The 17,955-nt window shown below is 49.3% G+C and overlaps 1 protein-coding gene across 1 annotated transcript in view; it reads left to right on the top strand.

The window, feature by feature from the left end:
- NEURL4 (neuralized E3 ubiquitin protein ligase 4) overlaps positions 1–17,955 on the top strand; it is a 54,560-nt gene that overhangs the window by 26,672 nt on the left and 9,933 nt on the right. The window contains 12 exon segments of the mRNA XM_087947403.1: positions 64–239; positions 1,365–1,493; positions 1,593–1,738; positions 4,179–4,394; positions 5,765–5,863; positions 7,336–7,544; positions 8,958–9,123; positions 11,450–11,608; positions 11,736–11,915; positions 12,955–13,048; positions 13,714–13,738; positions 13,740–13,828. Of these exon segments, the coding sequence (XP_087803529.1) occupies positions 64–239; positions 1,365–1,493; positions 1,593–1,738; positions 4,179–4,394; positions 5,765–5,863; positions 7,336–7,544; positions 8,958–9,123; positions 11,450–11,608; positions 11,736–11,915; positions 12,955–13,048; positions 13,714–13,738; positions 13,740–13,828 (1,688 nt within the window).

The raw sequence follows: 17,955 nt of genomic DNA, 5'->3' as shown, positions 1-17,955 counted from the left end.
CAGAGACCAGCAGCGGCGGGTGTAATTTTTCTCCTCCCCACCTCTCCCTCCCTCTCCTTTCAGTGGCACCGCCATTATGCAGGACGGAAACACCCTGCGCAACAACTACGGCTGCGACTTGGACTCGCTGACCACCGGCTCACGCATTGGCATGATGCGGACGGTGAAGGGGGACCTGCACTACTTCATCAACAGCGTGGACCAGGGGGTGGCATGCTCCGGACTGCCCCCAGGGAAGGGTGAGGCCATTGTAGCGAAGGTCAAAGGTGGGGACATGATGGGTAGGGCGGGCCTTTCAAACAAAACCAAAATCAGGGGACTTCAACTCCCAGAATTCCTAGAACTTTTTTTTTTGTTTTGGATAGTAGACGGTGGGAATGCAGTAAGACGTAATACATCTTGACTTCAGCAAATTTTTAAAAAAAGAAAAAAAAAACCCAGCTGGCTGGGGGAATTCTGGGAGTTGAAGTCCACCCATGTTAAAAGACTGTGAGGTTCAAATACATCTACTCATTGACTTACAACAGTTCATTCCAAGTTACAACAGCATAGAAAAATGTGACAGGGTCCCTTCCAATTCTTGTTATTCTATTCTATGTCATGCCATACCATTCTATCTAGTCTATTCTATTTTCTGTTAATTCTATTTTTTATTCTATTCATTCTATTCTATTCTACTTTATTCTATTCTGTTAATTCTATTTTCTATTAATTCTAGTCTATCTGCTCTTCTATATTCTATTTTCTATTAATTCCATTCTATTTTCTTCTATTCTATTAATTCTATTTTCTGTTATTTCTATCTTCTATTAATTCTAGGTTATCTTCTATTCTATATTTTATTTTCTATTAATTCCATTATATTTTCTATTCTATTCTATTAATTCTATCTTCTGTTAATTCTATCTTCTATTAATTCTAGTTTATCTTATATTCTATTCTATATTCTATTTTCTATTAATTCCATTCTATTTTCTATTCTATTTATTCTATTTTATTCTATTCTATTCTATTAATTCTATTTTCTGTTAATTCTATCTTCTATTAATTCTATTTTATCTTCTATTCTATCTTCTATTTTATTTTCTATTAATTCCATTCTATTTTCTATTCTATTCTATTCTATTTTCTAATTCCATTCTATCCTATTTTATTCTATTATATTTCTGTTAATTCTATTTTCTATGAATTCTATTCTATTTTCTCTTTTATTCTGTTCTATTAGTTCTATTCTGTTCTGTTTTCTATTAATTCCATTCTATCCTCTTTTTCCATTCTATTTTATTGTATTCCATTTTTTCCTGCCTGGGTTGAACGGAGCCCGATCCGATTTCTCCCCTCCGCTCTTTCTCGCCCCCGCTCAGAGGTCTACGCCGTGGTGGACCTCTATGGCCAGTGCGTCCAGGTGTCCATCACCAGCTCCACGGGGCCCCTGGACAACAGCCTCTCCACCAGCAACATCACAGAGAAGTCCTTCCCCATCCACTCCCCGGGTGAGCCCCCGATCCCCCTTGAGGGTTTGGGGTTAGTAAAGGGCCCATGGTGTCCCCCGAGACTCGATGCCCCGTTGACCACCCTCCCCCCTCCTCCAGTTCCCGGCGTGGCCCACCGTTTCCACAGCTCCTGCGGCAAGAACGTGGCCTTTCAGGACGACGGGTGCCGAGCTGTGCGGGTGTCCAGTTTCTGCCACGGCATCGTTTTCAGCATGAAGGAACTGAAGACGGATGAAATCTTTGAGGTGAGACCGTCCACACCTATCCTGAGGTGGGGGTGTCAACTCATATTTGATATGCCTAATGGTCTTTTTAGAGTTGCCAACAGAAAAGGAGAGGGGGGAGCAGTGCGGCAGCTTGGAAATCGAAAGGGCATTCTATGAATCGTTTTTCAAAGATAGTAAGTAGGTGACTGAAGTTTCTGCCAAGCAAAATTCTAACTGGAGAGCATGATCGATGGCTCTTGGCTATGGACGTGTCCCATTGGAGAATATGAATTACGATACACCCAGGGGGTGGGGGAGAAAACAGGGTCAAGGGTGACAGTGAATGATGTGTGTCAGAGTCGGCTAAACCCAGGCAGTGCCGGACCGTTTAACTTCCGATAAATCCTTTTGAAGGTTTGGAAGTTTGTCTCGAGACTCATTATTTAAATGGGGGTAACTGCCGGAATCCTGACAGCTAGCTGACTCTGAGAAACATTCATTCATTCAAAAAGATGGGACTATGAGGTTATGCGTTGACTTTAGGGTGATCAATAGACTGTGTGTACACTATCTATATCCCCTCCCACTCATGAAGGACATGTTATCCCACCTGGCCAAAGGGTACCTCGTGGAGACCCCCGTGGAACACTAATAAATACTAATCATTACTTACCTGTTTTTCCCCGAAAATAAGACCCTGTCCTATATTTTTTTTTGCCACCAAAAAAAGGCACCAGGGCTTATTTTCAGGGAATGTCCTCCACCGACTAACCTCACTTGCGCATGTCACCCTCGGCCTCCTTCCAGAAGTCCTTCTTCTGCGGCCGGCAAGGCTTTCTTGAAGGCCTCTGCAGCCTTCAGGATCGATCCAGAGATTTGTTCTCAGCTACAGAGGCCTTCAGGAAAGCCTTGCCGGCCTTGCCGGCTGCTGAAGAAACGGTCCGGCAAAGCAGGTGTTGGGGTCTGCGAGGCCTGGCTACAACTGTCCGAAGGTAAGTAGTAGGGCAACTCTACCCACCCATTCCCACCCTAGCGTAATTTTTACCCATCCACTCTGGAGTGGGCAGGAATCTTAATTAGGGCTTATTTTGGGGGGTAGGGCTTATATTGGGCACCATGTAAAAATCAAGCTAGGGCTTACTTTCAGATTAGGTCGTATTTTCAGGGAACAGAGTACTACCGCATATAGAATAGAATAACAGAGTAGGAAGGGACCTTGGAGGTCTTCTAGTCCAACCCCCTGCCCAGGCAGGAAACCCTACACCACTTCAGATGTCCACATGTGATGGACTTGTCCAAAAAGCAAAATAAATTCTGGACAAGAATACATACCTGGTTAGAGAAAATGATAAAACAACACATAGATTTAAAACCAGAAATATTTTTATCAGGTATAGTACCACAAAACTAATAAAGAGACGATATATTTAATAATACATGTTCAACACATCGCAGCAACAATTGTATTTGCAGAACATTGGAAAGATGAAGACACACCTACAGATGCAGTATAATTGGGAAAATATTAGACTGTGCAGAGATGGATAGATCAACATTAATTATAAAGGATAACGGAAGAAACAATACTTTTTAACATGGGATATGTTCACTCAATGGTTGGATAAAAGAGGTGGAAACTAGAAGATGAAAGATTAATAATATATATAAGAAAAGAATGCAAGAAATTATATATAAGCAAACATTAGTACTTATATTACACTTATTACTACTATTTTTATTACCAGTGTTATCATTATAAGTAAGAATTTAATCATGAATACCCTGTTTCTCCGAAAATACAACCTACCCTGAAAGTAAGTCCTAGCTTGATTTTTTACATGTGCGCCCAATATAAGCCCTACCCCCCCCAAAATAAGCCCTAATTAAGATCCCACCCACTCCAGAGTGGACGGGTAAGAATTAAGCTAGGGTGGGGATAGTGGCAGGGGGAATGGAGCTGCCCTACTACTTACCTTTGGACAGGTGTAGCCAGGCCTCGCGCACCTGCCTGGCCGGCCCATTTCTTCAGCAGCCGGCAAGGCTTTCCTGAAGGCCTCCGTAGCTCTGGAGAGTTGTCGGCATTTATCAGCTTCAGGAAGGCCTTGCCGGCCATGGAAGAAGGACTTCCGGAAGGAGGCCGGTGACGACGCGCGTAAGTGAGGTTAGTCCGTGGAGGTCATTCCCCCACCCCCGAAAATAAGACCTGGTGCCTTTTTTTTGGTGGCAAAAAAAAATTATAGGACAGGGTCTTATTTTCGGGGAAGCCCAGGTAAGTAATTATTACTGTTTTAATTATGCTTGTTATTATATTACTCTCAGTACCAGTTTATTAATACTTTGTATGAACAAACGGATCCAGACAATACACTGTTCATTAAGCATTTACGTATTTTAAAGAAGAAAAAGAAATGTATAAACCATTTTTTAAAAAACTCTTCAAATGGGTTAAGTTCCTGCTTCTCCTTTTGTGTCTCCTCAGGTGAAGATTGACAAGATGGACGACAAGTGGTCCGGATCGGTCCACGTGGGCTTGACCACACTGCTGCCCTCGGATGCCTCCTGCATGGCCACGGGGCTGCCCTCTTCTCTCCTGGAGCTGCGTTCCAAGGTGACCTGGCTAGTGACGGGCTCGGAGGTCCGGCGCAACGGCATCCTGCAGAAGCAGAATTACGGCTGCTCTCTGGAGCGTCTGGGGGTGAGTCGGGAGGGGGGCGTGGTCAGCAAGGGTGAAGGTCAACCAGAGGGAAGTCCTATTAGAGCAGGGGGTCTCCAACTTTGGCAACTTTAAGACCTGTGGACTTCAATTCTCAGAATTCCCCCAGCCAGCTGTTTCAGCCACTTTGCTGACCTGGAAAACCAAGGCATATACGAAGTCCCCTGTGCATCATGCCCGGCCACATACATTGGACAGACCAATAGAAGAATAAGTACCCGCCTGGATGAACACAAAAATGCAGTAAAAAAGCTGGAACACACGTCCTCACTACTCCAACACATGAAAGCCACAGGTCATAGCATCGACTTCAATGGCACCAAAACCCTGGCCACTATAGAGAATCCCAGCCACAGAATTATCAGAGAAGCCATAGAGATTGAAAAAAGACCTGAAAGCATGAATAGAAGAGATGATTCCACCAGACTGTCAATTATTTGGAAGCCTGCACTCACAAACAAAAAAATCTCCACACCACAAGCCAGGCAAACACCTGGGCACAAACAGATCCCCTGATACCTCCAGCTCAAACACACCCCAACCAGGCACCCAGATGAACAGAACACACCTCCAGCCAATCAGAACATGGCCAACCCCCAACCAATCAGAATACAGCCAAACCCCAACCAATGAGAACACCCCCACCCAATCAGAACACAGCCAAGCCCCCACCCAATCAAGTCACACCCCCACTAGCAGTTAAAAGGAAGAAGCAGCTGCAAGCTCACATCACTCTGAGAAGCACAGAGCTGAAGACAGAAGCCTGAAGATGATGAATGAGACTTCATCGAAATGTTGCCTAGATACTTCCAATCTTACGCGGGAGAAAACCCGAATAACCAAAGATCCATATATATATATATGTGTATATATTTCAATGTTTATATACATGGTGTTTTGTGAGTTTACTTGCTAGCAAATATTATGAGTTTACTTGCAAGCAAATTTTATGTGATAGACTCAGGCAGCAGATAGCAGAAAGATAGATCTCTGAATGAATCTGTGATTCTGTGAGCAACTCAATCTGCCTGCCTGCTTTGCCTGATTTTGGGTAAAAGTTGCTCTTTTTTTAAAATTAAAAATTCAATCTTTACATAAATATGTACAATATTTACATACAAGCCATGCCCAGCCAGACACGTGACCACCAAGCCACTCCCACAAATTAGGCCCCGCTCCAATAATCGGTTGTTAAGAAATTTGAATCCCACCCTTGGATGGTGACCCATGGCGATGCTGCAGTAGTCATATAAGTGTTGAAAAAGTCACTTTTTCTCAGTGACGTCGTAACTTTGAACAGTCAGTAAATGAGTGGTTGTAAGTCAAGGACCTGCCTGTGATTTGTCCTCCAGGTGGGCAGCCGCGTGGGGGTGAAGCGTTGCACTGACGACACCATGCATGTGCTGATCGACGGGGAGGACATGGGGGCGGCCGCCACTGGTGTGGCCAAGGTAAGAAGGCCCCAGGCCGGCCTTGCTCTCTGGGCCCAGTGAGGGGTCTGGGGGTGAGGGGCTGTAAAACTGGGGGCATCCCATCCCATTGGGCTGTGCCATTGGCGGAGAGGGCCCAGCAGGAGGGGGGCAGTTACCGTCACCTCCCACAGACCAGCTGGCATTCATCGGATGGCCCCAGACCGGGTTGGGACTGCTGGGGACCCCTGATTGGAGGGAGGGAGGGAGGGAGGGGGGAGGCAAGGAGGGGAGAATGGGAGAAGGAGAAGGATGGAAGACAGGAAATGGAGGAGAAAGGACAGGAAGGAAGGAAGGAAGGATGGGAAGGAGGGAGGAAGAAGGAAGGAGAAGAGGGAGGGAGGAAGGAAGGAAATAGGGAGGGGAAGAAGGAAGGAAGATAGACAAGGAAGGGTATGGGAATGAGAAGAAGGAAGAGAGGGGAAGGAAGGGAGGGAATAGATGAAAGGAAGGAAAGAAGGAAAATAGATAAGGCGATGGCAATGAGAAGAAAGGAAGATAGGGAGGTAGGTGGGTAGCTACATGATGGTTATAAGAGTTTAAACAAAATGTAAAGCAATTCCATCATGAAAGGCCTTCCTGGTTGTCTTTGTTTTTTTCCATGTGCAGAAAATAGGTAAAGGGAGGGAGAGAGGAAGAAGAAGAAAGAAGGAAGGAAGGAAGGAAGGGAAAGGATGAGAGGAAGGAAGGAAGGAAGGGAAAGGAGGAAGAGAAAGGATTAGAAGGAGAAAGGAAGGAAGGGAAAGGAGGAAGAGAAAGGATGGGAGGAGGGAGGAAGGAAGGAAGGGAAAGGAAGAGAAAGGATGAGAGAGAGGGAGGGAGGAAGGAAGGAAGGGAAAGGAGGAAGAGAAAGGATGAGAAGGAGGAAGAAAGGAAGGGAAAGGAGGAAGAGAAAGGATGGGAGGGAGGGAGGAAGGAAGGAAGGGAAAGGAAGAGAAAGGATGAGAGAGAGGGAGGGAGGAAGGAAGGAAGGAAGGAAGGAAGGGAAAGGAGGAAGAGAAAGGATGAGAAGGAGGAAGAAAGGAAGGGAAAGGAGGAAGGGAAAGGATGAGAAGGAGGAAGAAAGGAAGGAAGGGAAAGGAGGAAGAGAAAGGATGAGAGGGAGGAAGAAAGGAAGGAAGGGAAAGGAGGAAGAAAGGATGAGAGGGAGGGAGGGAGGAAGGAAGGAAGGGAAAGGAGGAGAAGGAGGAAGAAAGGAAGGAAGGGAAAGGAAGAAGAGAAAAGATGAGAGGGAGGGAGGAAGGAAGGAAGGGAAGAAAGGAAGGATGAGAGGAAGGAAAGAAGGGAAAGGAGGAAGAGAAAGGAGGAGAAGGAGGAAGAGAAAGGAGGAGAAGGAGGAAGAGAAAGGATGGGGGGAGGGTTACGAGAGGAAGTGTGCCAAGAGCCCCCTCCCCTCCCCCCCACCCCACCCCCCGGCAAGTCTTCCTGATGGTTGGTTCCTCTCCCGCGTCCAGAACGTCTTCGTGGTGCTGGATCTCTACGGCCGGGTCACATCCGTCTCCATCGTCAGCTCCACCATGCTGGAAGAGGCTGAGGGCACCCACCCCCCGTCAGTCGCCTCGGAGCCCTACAGCGAAGAGGAGGAAGAGCCCACCCCGGTCCGTACACGCCCCCCCCCCCGGCTCGATTGTTTCGCCCGCCCCACAAACGAGGCCGGGAGCCTGTGAGCTGCTAGAGCATGGGGTCTCCAAACTCGCCCCTTTAAGCCTGGAGGACTCCAGCTCCCGGAATTCCCAAGCCAGCTTCGCGAGACTTCAACTCTATGCCTGCTTCCTCTCTTGTCATCCTTCTCTGCAGTCGCTCCGCTCTAGGGAGGAGGAGGAGGGAAAAACAACAGGCATGGTTGAATGAGGAATTCTGGGAGTTGAAGTCCCACCCGCCTTAAAGGGGCCAAGGTTGGGGACCCCTGATTTGAGACTTGTGGACTTCAACTCCCAGAATTCCTCAGCCGGCTTCACTAGACTTTCAAGTCGATGCCTGCTTCCTCTCTTGTCATCCCTTCCTCTGCGGTCTCTCCACTCTAGGGAGGGAGGGGGAGGGAAGACTAGTTGAATGGGGAATTCTGGGAGTTGGAGTCCAAAAGTAAAACTAGAGCAACTTTCTCTCTGAAGCAAAAAAAAAGGGGGGGGGAGGGGGATTGGGGAAGGGGAGGGCCCGGCTAGGCCTAGGGAACCCCCTTCCTGCTCCGGCCCACCAGAATGCAAAACAAGAACGTTGAAAGCCTAGAAAAGAACAAAAAAAAGAGAGGGATGATTAAAGGTCTAAAGAATACTAAAACCTACGAAGCACATTGGAAGGATTTGGGTTTGGCCGGTCTAGTGAAGGGAAGGACCAGCGGGGTGGACATGATAGCAGTCCTCCAATATTTGAGGGGCTGCCCCAAAGAAGAGGGGGTGTGTGTCAATTTATTATCTAGAATTAAGGATGAATTTCCTGACTGGGAGGACAATTAGCCGGTGGAACCGCTTGCCACTAGAAGTTGTGGCTGCTCCATAACTGGAGGTATTTAAGAAGAAACTGGCCAGATGTTATAGGGGTTTCTTGCTTGAGAAGGGGGTGGTGGTGGTCTAGGACACCTCCAAGATCCCTTCCGACTCTTGTTATTCCATACTCCCAGATCAATTAGCCGGTGGAACCGCTTGCCGCTAGAAGTTGTGGCTGCTCCATAACTGGAGGCTTATAAAGAAGCTAGTTAACCCTTGGCCTGGGGTGGGATAAGGTCCCCCGCTTGAACAGGGGCGGTTGGGCTGGAAGGACTCCGTGCTCCCTTCCAACTCGCCAATCCCATGAAGGACGAGAGACAGGAAGTGAGGAAATGGCCTATTATCCAGCCTGCAAAGCCTGCAGAGGCTTTTTTGGGAGGCCGAAAAAGGCCTCAAACCAGCCGATAAAATCCGTTGTGAGGCGCACGCATGCGCAGTGAGATAAGTTTGCCTGCGGCTCCTGTGCCGGCGCAAATGGCTGTGCGTGCCACCTGTGGCACACCATCACGGGGTATAGGGTTTCCTGCCTGGGCAGTGGGCTGGACTAGAGGGCCCCTGGGGTCCCTTCCGACTCTTGCCCTTGTGTCCACCAGGGCGAGCGCGACCTGCCCTCCGCCCACGGCCTCCATGGAGTTCCTGGAGAACCACGGGAAGAACATCCTCCTGTCCAACGGCAACCTGACGGCCACGCGGGTCTCCAGCTACAACCAGGGCATCGTGGTGGTGGCCCAGCCTCTGCCCCAGCAGCAGCTCTTCCAGGTGGGGTCTCTGGGCTGAGCCCTTGGGGGCTCCAGCTGGCTGGGCCTCGTGGTCCAACGTCCTTCCCTCCTTCCTTCTCTCCATTTTCCTTCCTTCCGTTTCCCTCCCTCCCATCCTTTCCCTCCCTTCTCCTTTAACTCTTTCCTTTCTTGTTTCCAATCTTCCTTCCTCTCTCCCTTCCTTCTCTCTCTCCTTCTCCTTTGATTCCTTCCATCTTTCCTCCCTTCTCCTTCTCTTTCTGTTTCTTCCTTCATTCCATCCTTTCTTCCTTCCTCTCTCCCTCCTTTCCTTCTCCTTTGATTCCTTCCTTCCTTCTCTCCTTCCTTTCTTCCTCTCTCTCTCTCTCCTCCCTTCCTTCTCCTTTGATTCCTTCCTTCTTTCAATCCTCCCTCCCTTCTCCTTGTCTTCCTTCTCCTATTCCTTCCTTCATTCCATCCTTTCTTCCTTCCTCTCTCCCCCTCCCTTCTCCTTTGATTCCTTCCTTCTTTCCTTCCTTCCTTCCCCCTCTCTCTCTCCCTCCCTCCCTCCCTTCCTTCTCCTTTGATTCCTTCTTTCAATCCTGTTCCTTCTTTTTTCCCATCCTTTCTTCCCCCTTCCTCCCTCCTTCCTTCCCTCCCTTCTTCTTCTTCCTTCCATCCATCCTTTCTTCCTCTGTTCCATCTCTTCCCTCCCTTCTCCCTCCTCCTTCTCCTTCCTTCCTTCCTTCTTTCCATCCTCCCTCCCTTCTCCTCCTCCTTCCTTCTTTCCATCCTGTCTTCCTCTCTTTCTCCCTCCCTCCCTTCCTTTTCTTTCTTGTCTTCCTTCTTCTATCCCTTCCTTCTTTCCACCCTTTTTCGTCTCTCCCTCCCTTCCTTTTCCTTCTCCTTTGAGTCCTTCCTTCTTTCCATCCTCCCTCCCTTCTCCTTCTATTCCTTCCTTCTCTCCATCCTTTCTTCCTCCCTCCCTCCCTCCTTTCCGTCCTTCCTCTGGTCAAGGGAGAGCAACAAAGGCAGGAGGGGGCTCTCTGTGGCTTTCTCCTCTCCCCTCCCCCAAACTGCGGGACTCCCTTCCGACCTCCTGCCCTTCTTACTCACCCTCCCTCCCTTTGATTCCTTCCTTCTTTCTTTCCATCCTCCCTCCCTTCTCCTTGTCTTCCTTCTCCTATTCCTTCCTTCTCTCCATCCTTTCTTCCTCCCTTCTTTTCTCTCTCCCTTCTCTTTCTACTCTTTCCTTCTTTCCTTCCTTCCTTCCTTCCTTCCTTCCTTCCTTCCTTCCTTCCTTCCCCCTCTCCCTCCCTCCCTTCCTTCTCCTCCTATGTGTCCTTCCTTCTTTCCATCCTCCCTCCCTTCTCCTTGTCTTCCTTCTCCTATTCCTTCCTTCTCTCCATCCTTTCTTCCTCCCTTCTTTTCTCTCTCCCTTCTCTTTCTACTCTTTCCTTCTTTCCTTCCTTCCTTCCTTCCTTCCTTCCTTCCTTCCTTCCTTCCTTCCTTCCTTCCTTCCTTCCTTCCTTCCCCTCTCCCTCCCTCCCTTCCTTCTCCTCCTATGTGTCCTTCCTTCTTTCCATCCTCCCTCCCTTCTCCTTGTCTTCCTTCTCCTATTCCTTCCTTCTTTCCATCCTTTCTTCCTCCCTTCCTTTCTCTCTCCCTTCCTTCTCTTTCTACTCCTTCCTTCTTTCCATCCTCCCGCCTTCTCCTGTTCCTTCTTTCCTTCCTTCCTTCCTTCCTTCCCCTCTCTCCCTCCCTCCCTTCCTTCTCCTCCTTTGTGTCCTCCCTCCTTTCCATCCTCCCTCCCTTCTCCTCCTCCTTCTATTCCTTCCTTCTCTCCATCCTTTCTTCCTCCCTCCCTTCTTTCCGTCCTTCCTCTGGTCAAGGGAGAAGCACAAAGGCAGGAGCGGGGGGTCTCCCCGTGGCTTTCTCCTCTCTCCCCCCTCCCAACCACGGGATTCAAAGACCGGCCATTTCAGCGACCGCCTGGGCGGCGTTTATGGCCTTTTATATGACTTTTTACACAAAACGAAAGGCAGCAGACATTTCGGGCGCTGGGACTGGAGAGCAGATGCAGCCTTGGTGAAACTTTTAACCCCTCCTTGAGGAATAATAATGATCTCAGAAGGTGAAGAAATCCTATCGCTGCTCATGACAGTGACAACCGTGTCACATCTGGTTGATAAGTCCAAGGTGATCTAATTGCTAGCCAGCCCAGAGCGAGATAAGGGGAAGAGGCCCATGTAGGAAATGTAGCGCAGTTTGCTGCTGCTACTAGCACCACCTGCAGGAATTCTCTTGCCACTACATCCGCTTCGGACCTCCTGCCTCCCTTCTCTCTCTCTACCCCGCCTCTCTTCCAGTTCCAGATCGACTCGCTCAACCCCCAGTGGACTTCGTCCCTCTCGCTGGGGGTCATCGGGAGTTCCCCAGAGCGGCTCAACTTCCCGGCCACGGCCTGCTGTCTCAAGCCCTCCACCTGGCTCCTGCAGCGCGACTCGGTCTTCCAGAACTCCCTCAAGGTGCGCCGGGAGCGGCTGGGTGCACACCCGGGGGGGGATTGGTGGGGTGGTGGGAGGCGGAGAGAAACAGGCCTGAATTTGAGGGGGAGCTGAGCCCCTCCGGGTTTCGCCTTCCTCCCCCCTGCAGATCTGCGAGAACTACGGCCCCAACCTGGACACCTGCCCCGAGGGGACGGTGCTGGGGGTCTTGGTGGACACCGGCGGCTGCCTCCACCTGTACATCAACGGCGTCGACCAGGGAGTGGCGGCCCAGGACATCCCCAGCCCCTGTTACGTCCTCCTCGATCTCTACGGCCAGTGCGAGCAGGTGAGGGGCCAGCTGGGAGGAGGGGGGGAGCTTGAGGTGGGCACAGGTAGTCCTCGACTTCAGACCCACCCAGGGGTGGGATTCTACCTGGTCGCAGTGGCCTGGAAGGGGGAACTCTCTCGCCTCACAATCAGGAGGCTGTGAGTTCGATCCCAGGTAGAGAACAGAATATTTCTCTCTATGGGCAGAATGAGAATATATCTGCTGCAAAAACAAAAAAAAACCTCCGCCCTGGCGACAGGAGAGGCACCCGCCAGTAAAACGCTCAGCTCCATTCTGTTGTCCAAACTCCACCCCGCAAGGGATTATGGGGTCGTTAAGAGGATGATGCCGGGGTGGGATTCTACCTGGTCGGACCGGTTCTATAGAACCGGTTGTTACGATTCTGTGGCACTTTGGAGAACCGGCAAATCGTGCCCCTGACTGGCCCTGCCTTGCCCACTTCCTCCTTACCTGGCATGTGCACCATCCGACTTGCCTGTTAAGTTGCTATTTTTCCTTCCCCCCCGACCATCATCTGTTCTGCTGTGCCGGAGATTTTAGATTAGCTAGGAAGCGGGAAACGGTTGGATTTCTTGCTTTCTTGCTAATCTAAAAGCAGAGCTGAGCCTGAAGCTTCTATTATTCAGTGCAGACTCAGGCAGCAGATAGCAGATAAATAGATCTCTGAATAAATCTGTGATTCTGCAAGCAACTCAATCTGCCTGCCTGCTTGGCCTGGTTTTGGGTAAAAGTTGCTCTTTTTTTAAAAAAATAAAAAATTCAATCTTTACATAAATATGTACAATATTTACATATAAGCCACACCCAGCCAGTCACGTGACCACCAAGCCACGCCTACAAATTAGGCCACGCCCATGGTTGTTAAGAAATTCGAATCCTACTCCTGCACTCCACAATGGCGTCTCCAATTTCCCTTGTTTGTTGAGCGAGTTTGGGAGCCCGTTTGAAACGGCCTTCCTCGCCACGGTCATAAAAAATGAAGCTCCGCAGTCGTTTAACTGACTCAAAAAAAAACTTTGGTTTTTTTTTTGGCTAGGTCACCATCGTGACCAACGAGACGCTGGCGGTAGGAGCGGAGGGCACGGACCCCCAAGGACAGGGGGACATGGAGAAGGCCGACATGGTGGATGGTGAGTAAGGGGTGGGGCCTTCCGGGAGCTCTTTGGTTTCCCCCTTTTACAATCCTTCACAGATATGAACAGAGGGTACCTTTGAGGTCATCTAGTCCAACCCCCCAAGCAGGAGACCCTACACCATTTCTGGAAGGAAGGAAGGAAGGAAGGAATAAGTTGGAAGGGACCTTGGAGGTCATCTAGTCCAACCCCTCCTGCCCAAGCAGGAGACCCTACAGCCATTTCTGAAAGAAAGGAAGAAATGAGAGAAAGGGAGGGAGAAAAGAGAGAGAGAGAAAGAAAAAGAAAGAAAGAACAGAGTTAGAAGGGACCTTATTGGTCATCTAGTCCAACCCCCTCCTGCCCAAACAGGACACCCTACCCCATTCCGCCCAATGGCAGTCCAACTTGAAAGCCTCCAGGACAGAAGCTCCCACAACGTCCGAAGGCAACCTCTGTCCCAGGGTTGACCATTGTGTTCTCACTCCTTGGCTTTGAAACAAACTCAAAGTTTGTTGCTAAGCGGTCCCACCATCGTCTTGGCGGTTTTGTCATTTGGGGAGGGAGCATTTCCTCTGGTTTTTTTTTTTTTTTTTTTTGAGGGGGGGAATGTTTTCTCTAAACGAGGTGGCCTTCGCCTCCTTTGGGGTCTTTGAGCCTCACCGAAGCCTTCTTCCTGCCAGGCATCAAGGAGAGTGTTTGCTGGAGCCCCCGTGGACGTGAACCCCGCCAAGATCTGCGAGTATCACTCCCTCTGCGCCCGCTTCAAGGACCTGCTACTCTTGCCAGGTGACAGTTTTCCTGCTCAAGGAAAGGAGAACTCGTGGACTCCGACTCCCAGAATTCCCCCAGCCGGCTCCGCTAAGACTTCAACTCTGCCTGCCTGCTTCCTCTCTTGTCATCCCTTCCTCTGCAATCGCTCCACTCTAGGAAGCAGGAGGGAAAAAAGAACAACAGGGATGGTGGAATGGGGACTCTGGGAGTTGAAGTCCACAAGTCTTAAATCAGGGGTCCCAACCTTGGCAACTTAAAGTCTTAAAGTTGCGAAGGTTGGAGACCCCCTGATTTAATACCTGTGGACTCCGATTCCCAGAATTCCCCAGCCGACTTCACTAAGACTTCAACTCTCTCTTCCTGCTTTCTCTCTTGTCATCCCTTCCTCTGCATTCTGCCTGCTTTCTCTCTTGTCATCCCTTTCTCTGCATTCTGCCTGCTTACTCTTGTCATCCCTTTCTCTGCATTCTGCCTGCTTACTCTCTTGTCATCCTTTCTCTGCATTCTGCCTGCTTACTCTTGTCATCCCTTTCTCTGCATTCTGCCTGCTTACTCTCTTGTCATCCTTTCTCTGCATTCTGCCTGCTTACTCTTGTCATCCCTTTCTCTGCAACCTGCCTGCTCCCTCTCTTGTCATCCCTTCCTCTGCAATCTTCCTGCTTTCTCTCTTGTCATCCCTTTCTCTGCATTCTGCCTGCTTCCTCTCGTCATCCTTTCTCTGCAATCTGCCTGCTTCCTCTCTTGTCATCCTTTCTCTGCAATCTGCCTGCTTCCTCTCGTCATCCTTTCTCTGCAATCTGCCTGCTTCCTCTCTTGTCATCCTTTCTCTGCATTCTGCCTGCTTCCTCTCGTCATCCTTTCTCTGCAATCTGCCTGCTTCCTCTCTTGTCATCCTTTCTCTGCATTCTGCCTGCTTCCTCTCTTGTCATCCCTTTCTCATTCTGCCTGCTTCTCTCTTGTCATCCCTTTCTCTGCATTCTGCCTGCTTCCTCTCTTGTCATCCCTTCCTCTGCAATCTGCCTGCTTCCTCTCTTGTCATCCCTTTCTCTGCATTCTGCCTGCTTCCTCTCTTGTCATCCTTTCTCTGCATTCTGCCTGCTTCCTCTCTTGTCATCCCTTTCTCTGCATTCTGCCTGCTTACTCTCTTGTCATCCTTTCTCTGCATTCTGCCTGCTTACTCTTGTCATCCCTTTCTCTGCATTCTGCCTGCTTACTCTCTTGTCATCCCTTCCTCTGCAATCTTCCTGCTTTCTCTCTTGTCATCCCTTTCTCTGCATTCTGCCTGCTTCCTCTCTTGTCATCCTTTCTCTGCAATCTGCCTGCTTCCTCTCTTGTCATCCTTTCTCTGCAATCTGCCTGCTTCCTCTCTTGTCATCCCTTTCTCTGCAATCTTCCTGCTTCCTCTCTTGACATCCCTTTCTCTGCATTCTGCCTGCTTACTCTTGTCATCCCTTTCTCTGCAATCTTCCTGCTTTCTCTCTTGTCATCCCTTTCTCTGCATTCTGCCTGCTTCCTCTCTTGTCATCCCTTTCTCTGCATTCTGCCTGCTTCCTCTCTTGTCATCCCTTTCTCTGCAATCTTCCTGCTTCTCTCTCTTGTCATCCCTTTCTCTGCATTCTGCCTGCTTACTCTCTTGTCATCCTTTCTCTGCATTCTGCCTGCTTACTCTTGTCATCCCTTCCTCTGCAATCTGCCTGCTTACTCTCTTGTCATCCCTTCCTCTTCAATCTTCCTGCTTACTCTCTTGTCATCCCTTTCTCTGCATTCTGCCTGCTTCCTCTCTTGTCATCCCTTTCTCTGCATTCTGCCTGCTTCCTCTCTTGTCATCCTTTCTCTGCATTCTGCCTGCTTCCTCTCTTGTCATCCCTTTCTCTGCATTCTGCCTGCTTCCTCTCTTGTCATCCCTTTCTCTGCATTCTGCCTGCTTCCTCTCTTGTCATCCCTTTCTCTGCATTCTGCCTGCTTCCTCTCTTGTCATCCTTTCTCTGCATTCTGCCTGCTTCCTCTCTTGTCATCCTTTCTCTGCATTCTGCCTGCTTCCTCTCTTGTCATCCTTTCTCTGCATTCTGCCTGCTTCCTCTCTTGTCATCCCTTTCTCTGCATTCTGCCTGCTTCCTCTCTTGTCATCCCTTTCTCTGCATTCTGCCTGCTTCCTCTCTTGTCATCCCTTCCTCTGCAATCTTCCTGCTTCCTCTCTTGTCATCCTTTCTCTGCAATCTGCCTGCTTCCTCTCTCTGTCATCCTTTCTCTGCATTCTGCCTGCTTCCTCTCTTGTCATCCCTTTCTCTGCATTCTGCCTGCTTCCTCTCTTGTCATCCTTTCTCTGCATTCGGCCTGCTTCCTCTCTTGTCATCCCTTTCTCTGCATTCTGCCTGCTTCCTCTCTTGTCATCCCTTTCTCTGCATTCTGCCTGCTTCCTCTCTTGTCATCCTTTCTCTGCATTCTGCCTGCTTCCTCTCTTGTCATCCCTTTCTCTGCATTCTGCCTGCTTCCTCTCTTGTCATCCCTTTCTCTGCATTCTGCCTGCTTCCTCTCTTGTCATCCCTTCCTCTGCAATCTTCCTGCTTCCTCTCTTGTCATCCTTTCTCTGCAATCTGCCTGCTTCCTCTCGTCATCCTTTCTCTGCATTCTGCCTGCTTCCTCTCTTGTCATCCCTTTCTCTGCATTCTGCCTGCTTCCTCTCTTGTCATCCTTTCTCTGCATTCTGCCTGCTTCCTCTCTTGTCATCCTTTCTCTGCATTCTGCCTGCTTCCTCTCTTGTCATCCTTTCTCTGCATTCTGCCTGCTTCCTCTCTTGTCATCCCTTTCTCTGCATTCTGCCTGCTTCCTCTCTTGTCATCCCTTCCTCTGCAATCTTCCTGCTTCCTCTCTTGTCATCCCTTCCTCTGCAATCTTCCTGCTTCCTCTCTCGTGTCATCCCTTTCTCTGCATTCTGCCTGCTTACTCTCTTGTCATCCCTTTCTCTGCATTCTACCTGCTTCCTCTCTTGTCATCCTTTCTCTGCATTCTGCCTGCTTCCTCTCTTGTCATCCCTTTCTCTGCATTCTGCCTGCTTACTCTCTTGTCATCCCTTTCTCTGCATTCTGCCTGCTTCCTCTCTTGTCATCCCTTTCTCTGCATTCTGCCTGCTTACTCTCTTGTCATCCCTTTCTCTGCATTCTGCCTGCTTACTCTTGTCATCCCTTTCTGCATTCTGCCTGCTTACTCTCTTGTCATCCTTTCTCTGCAATCTGCCTGCTTACTCTCTTGTCATCCCTTTCTCTGCAATCTGCCTGCTTACTCTCTTGTCATCCCTTTCTCTGCAATCTGCCTGCTTACTCTCTTGTCATCCCTTTCTCTGCAATCTGCCTGCTTACTCTCTTGTCATCCCTTTCTCTGCAATCTGCCTGCTTTCTCTCTTGTCATCCCTTTCTCTGCAATCTGCCTGCTTCCTCTCTTGTCATCCCTTTCTCTGCAATCTGCCTGCTTACTTTCTTGTCATCCTTTCTCTGCATTCTGCCTGCTTACTCTTGTCATCCCTTTCTCTGCATTCTGCCTGCTTACTCTCTTGTCATCCTTTCTCTGCAATCTGCCTGCTTACTCTCTTGTCATCCCTTTCTCTGCATTCTGCCTGCTTACTCTCTTGTCATCCCTTTCTCTGCATTCTGCCTGCTTACTCTCTTGTCATCCTTTCTCTGCATTCTGCCTGCTTACTCTCTTGTCATCCCTTTCTCTGCATTCTGCCTGCTTACTCTTGTCATCCCTTTCTCTGCATTCTGCCTGCTTGCTCTCTTGTCATCCCTTTCTCTGCAATCTGCCTGCTTACTCTTGTCATCCCTTTCTCTGCATTCTGCCTGCTTACTCTTGTCATCCCTTTCTCTGCATTCTGCCTGCTTCCTCTCTTGTCATCCCTTTCTCTGCATTCTGCCTGCTTGCTCTCTTGTCATCCCTTTCTCTGCATTCTGCCTGCTTACTCTTGTCATCCCTTTCTCTGCATTCTGCCTGCTTCCTCTCTTGTCATCCCTTTCTCTGCAATCTGCCTGCTTACTCTCTTGTCATCCCTTTCTCTGCATTCTGCCTGCTTTCTCTCTTGTGATCCCTTTCTCTGCAATCTGCCTGCTTTCTCTTTTGTCATCCCTTTCTCTGCAATCTGCCTGCTTACTCTCTTGTCA

The sequence above is a fragment of the Notechis scutatus genome, chromosome Z, assembly GCF_049901735.1.
Source record: "Notechis scutatus isolate UNSWTSFEM ecotype Mainland chromosome Z, rNotScu1.2, whole genome shotgun sequence".
Classification (NCBI taxonomy): domain Eukaryota; kingdom Metazoa; phylum Chordata; class Lepidosauria; order Squamata; family Elapidae; genus Notechis; species Notechis scutatus.
The sequence above is the reverse complement of the archived record's forward strand: the minus strand, read 5'-3'. Positions and strand labels throughout refer to the sequence as shown.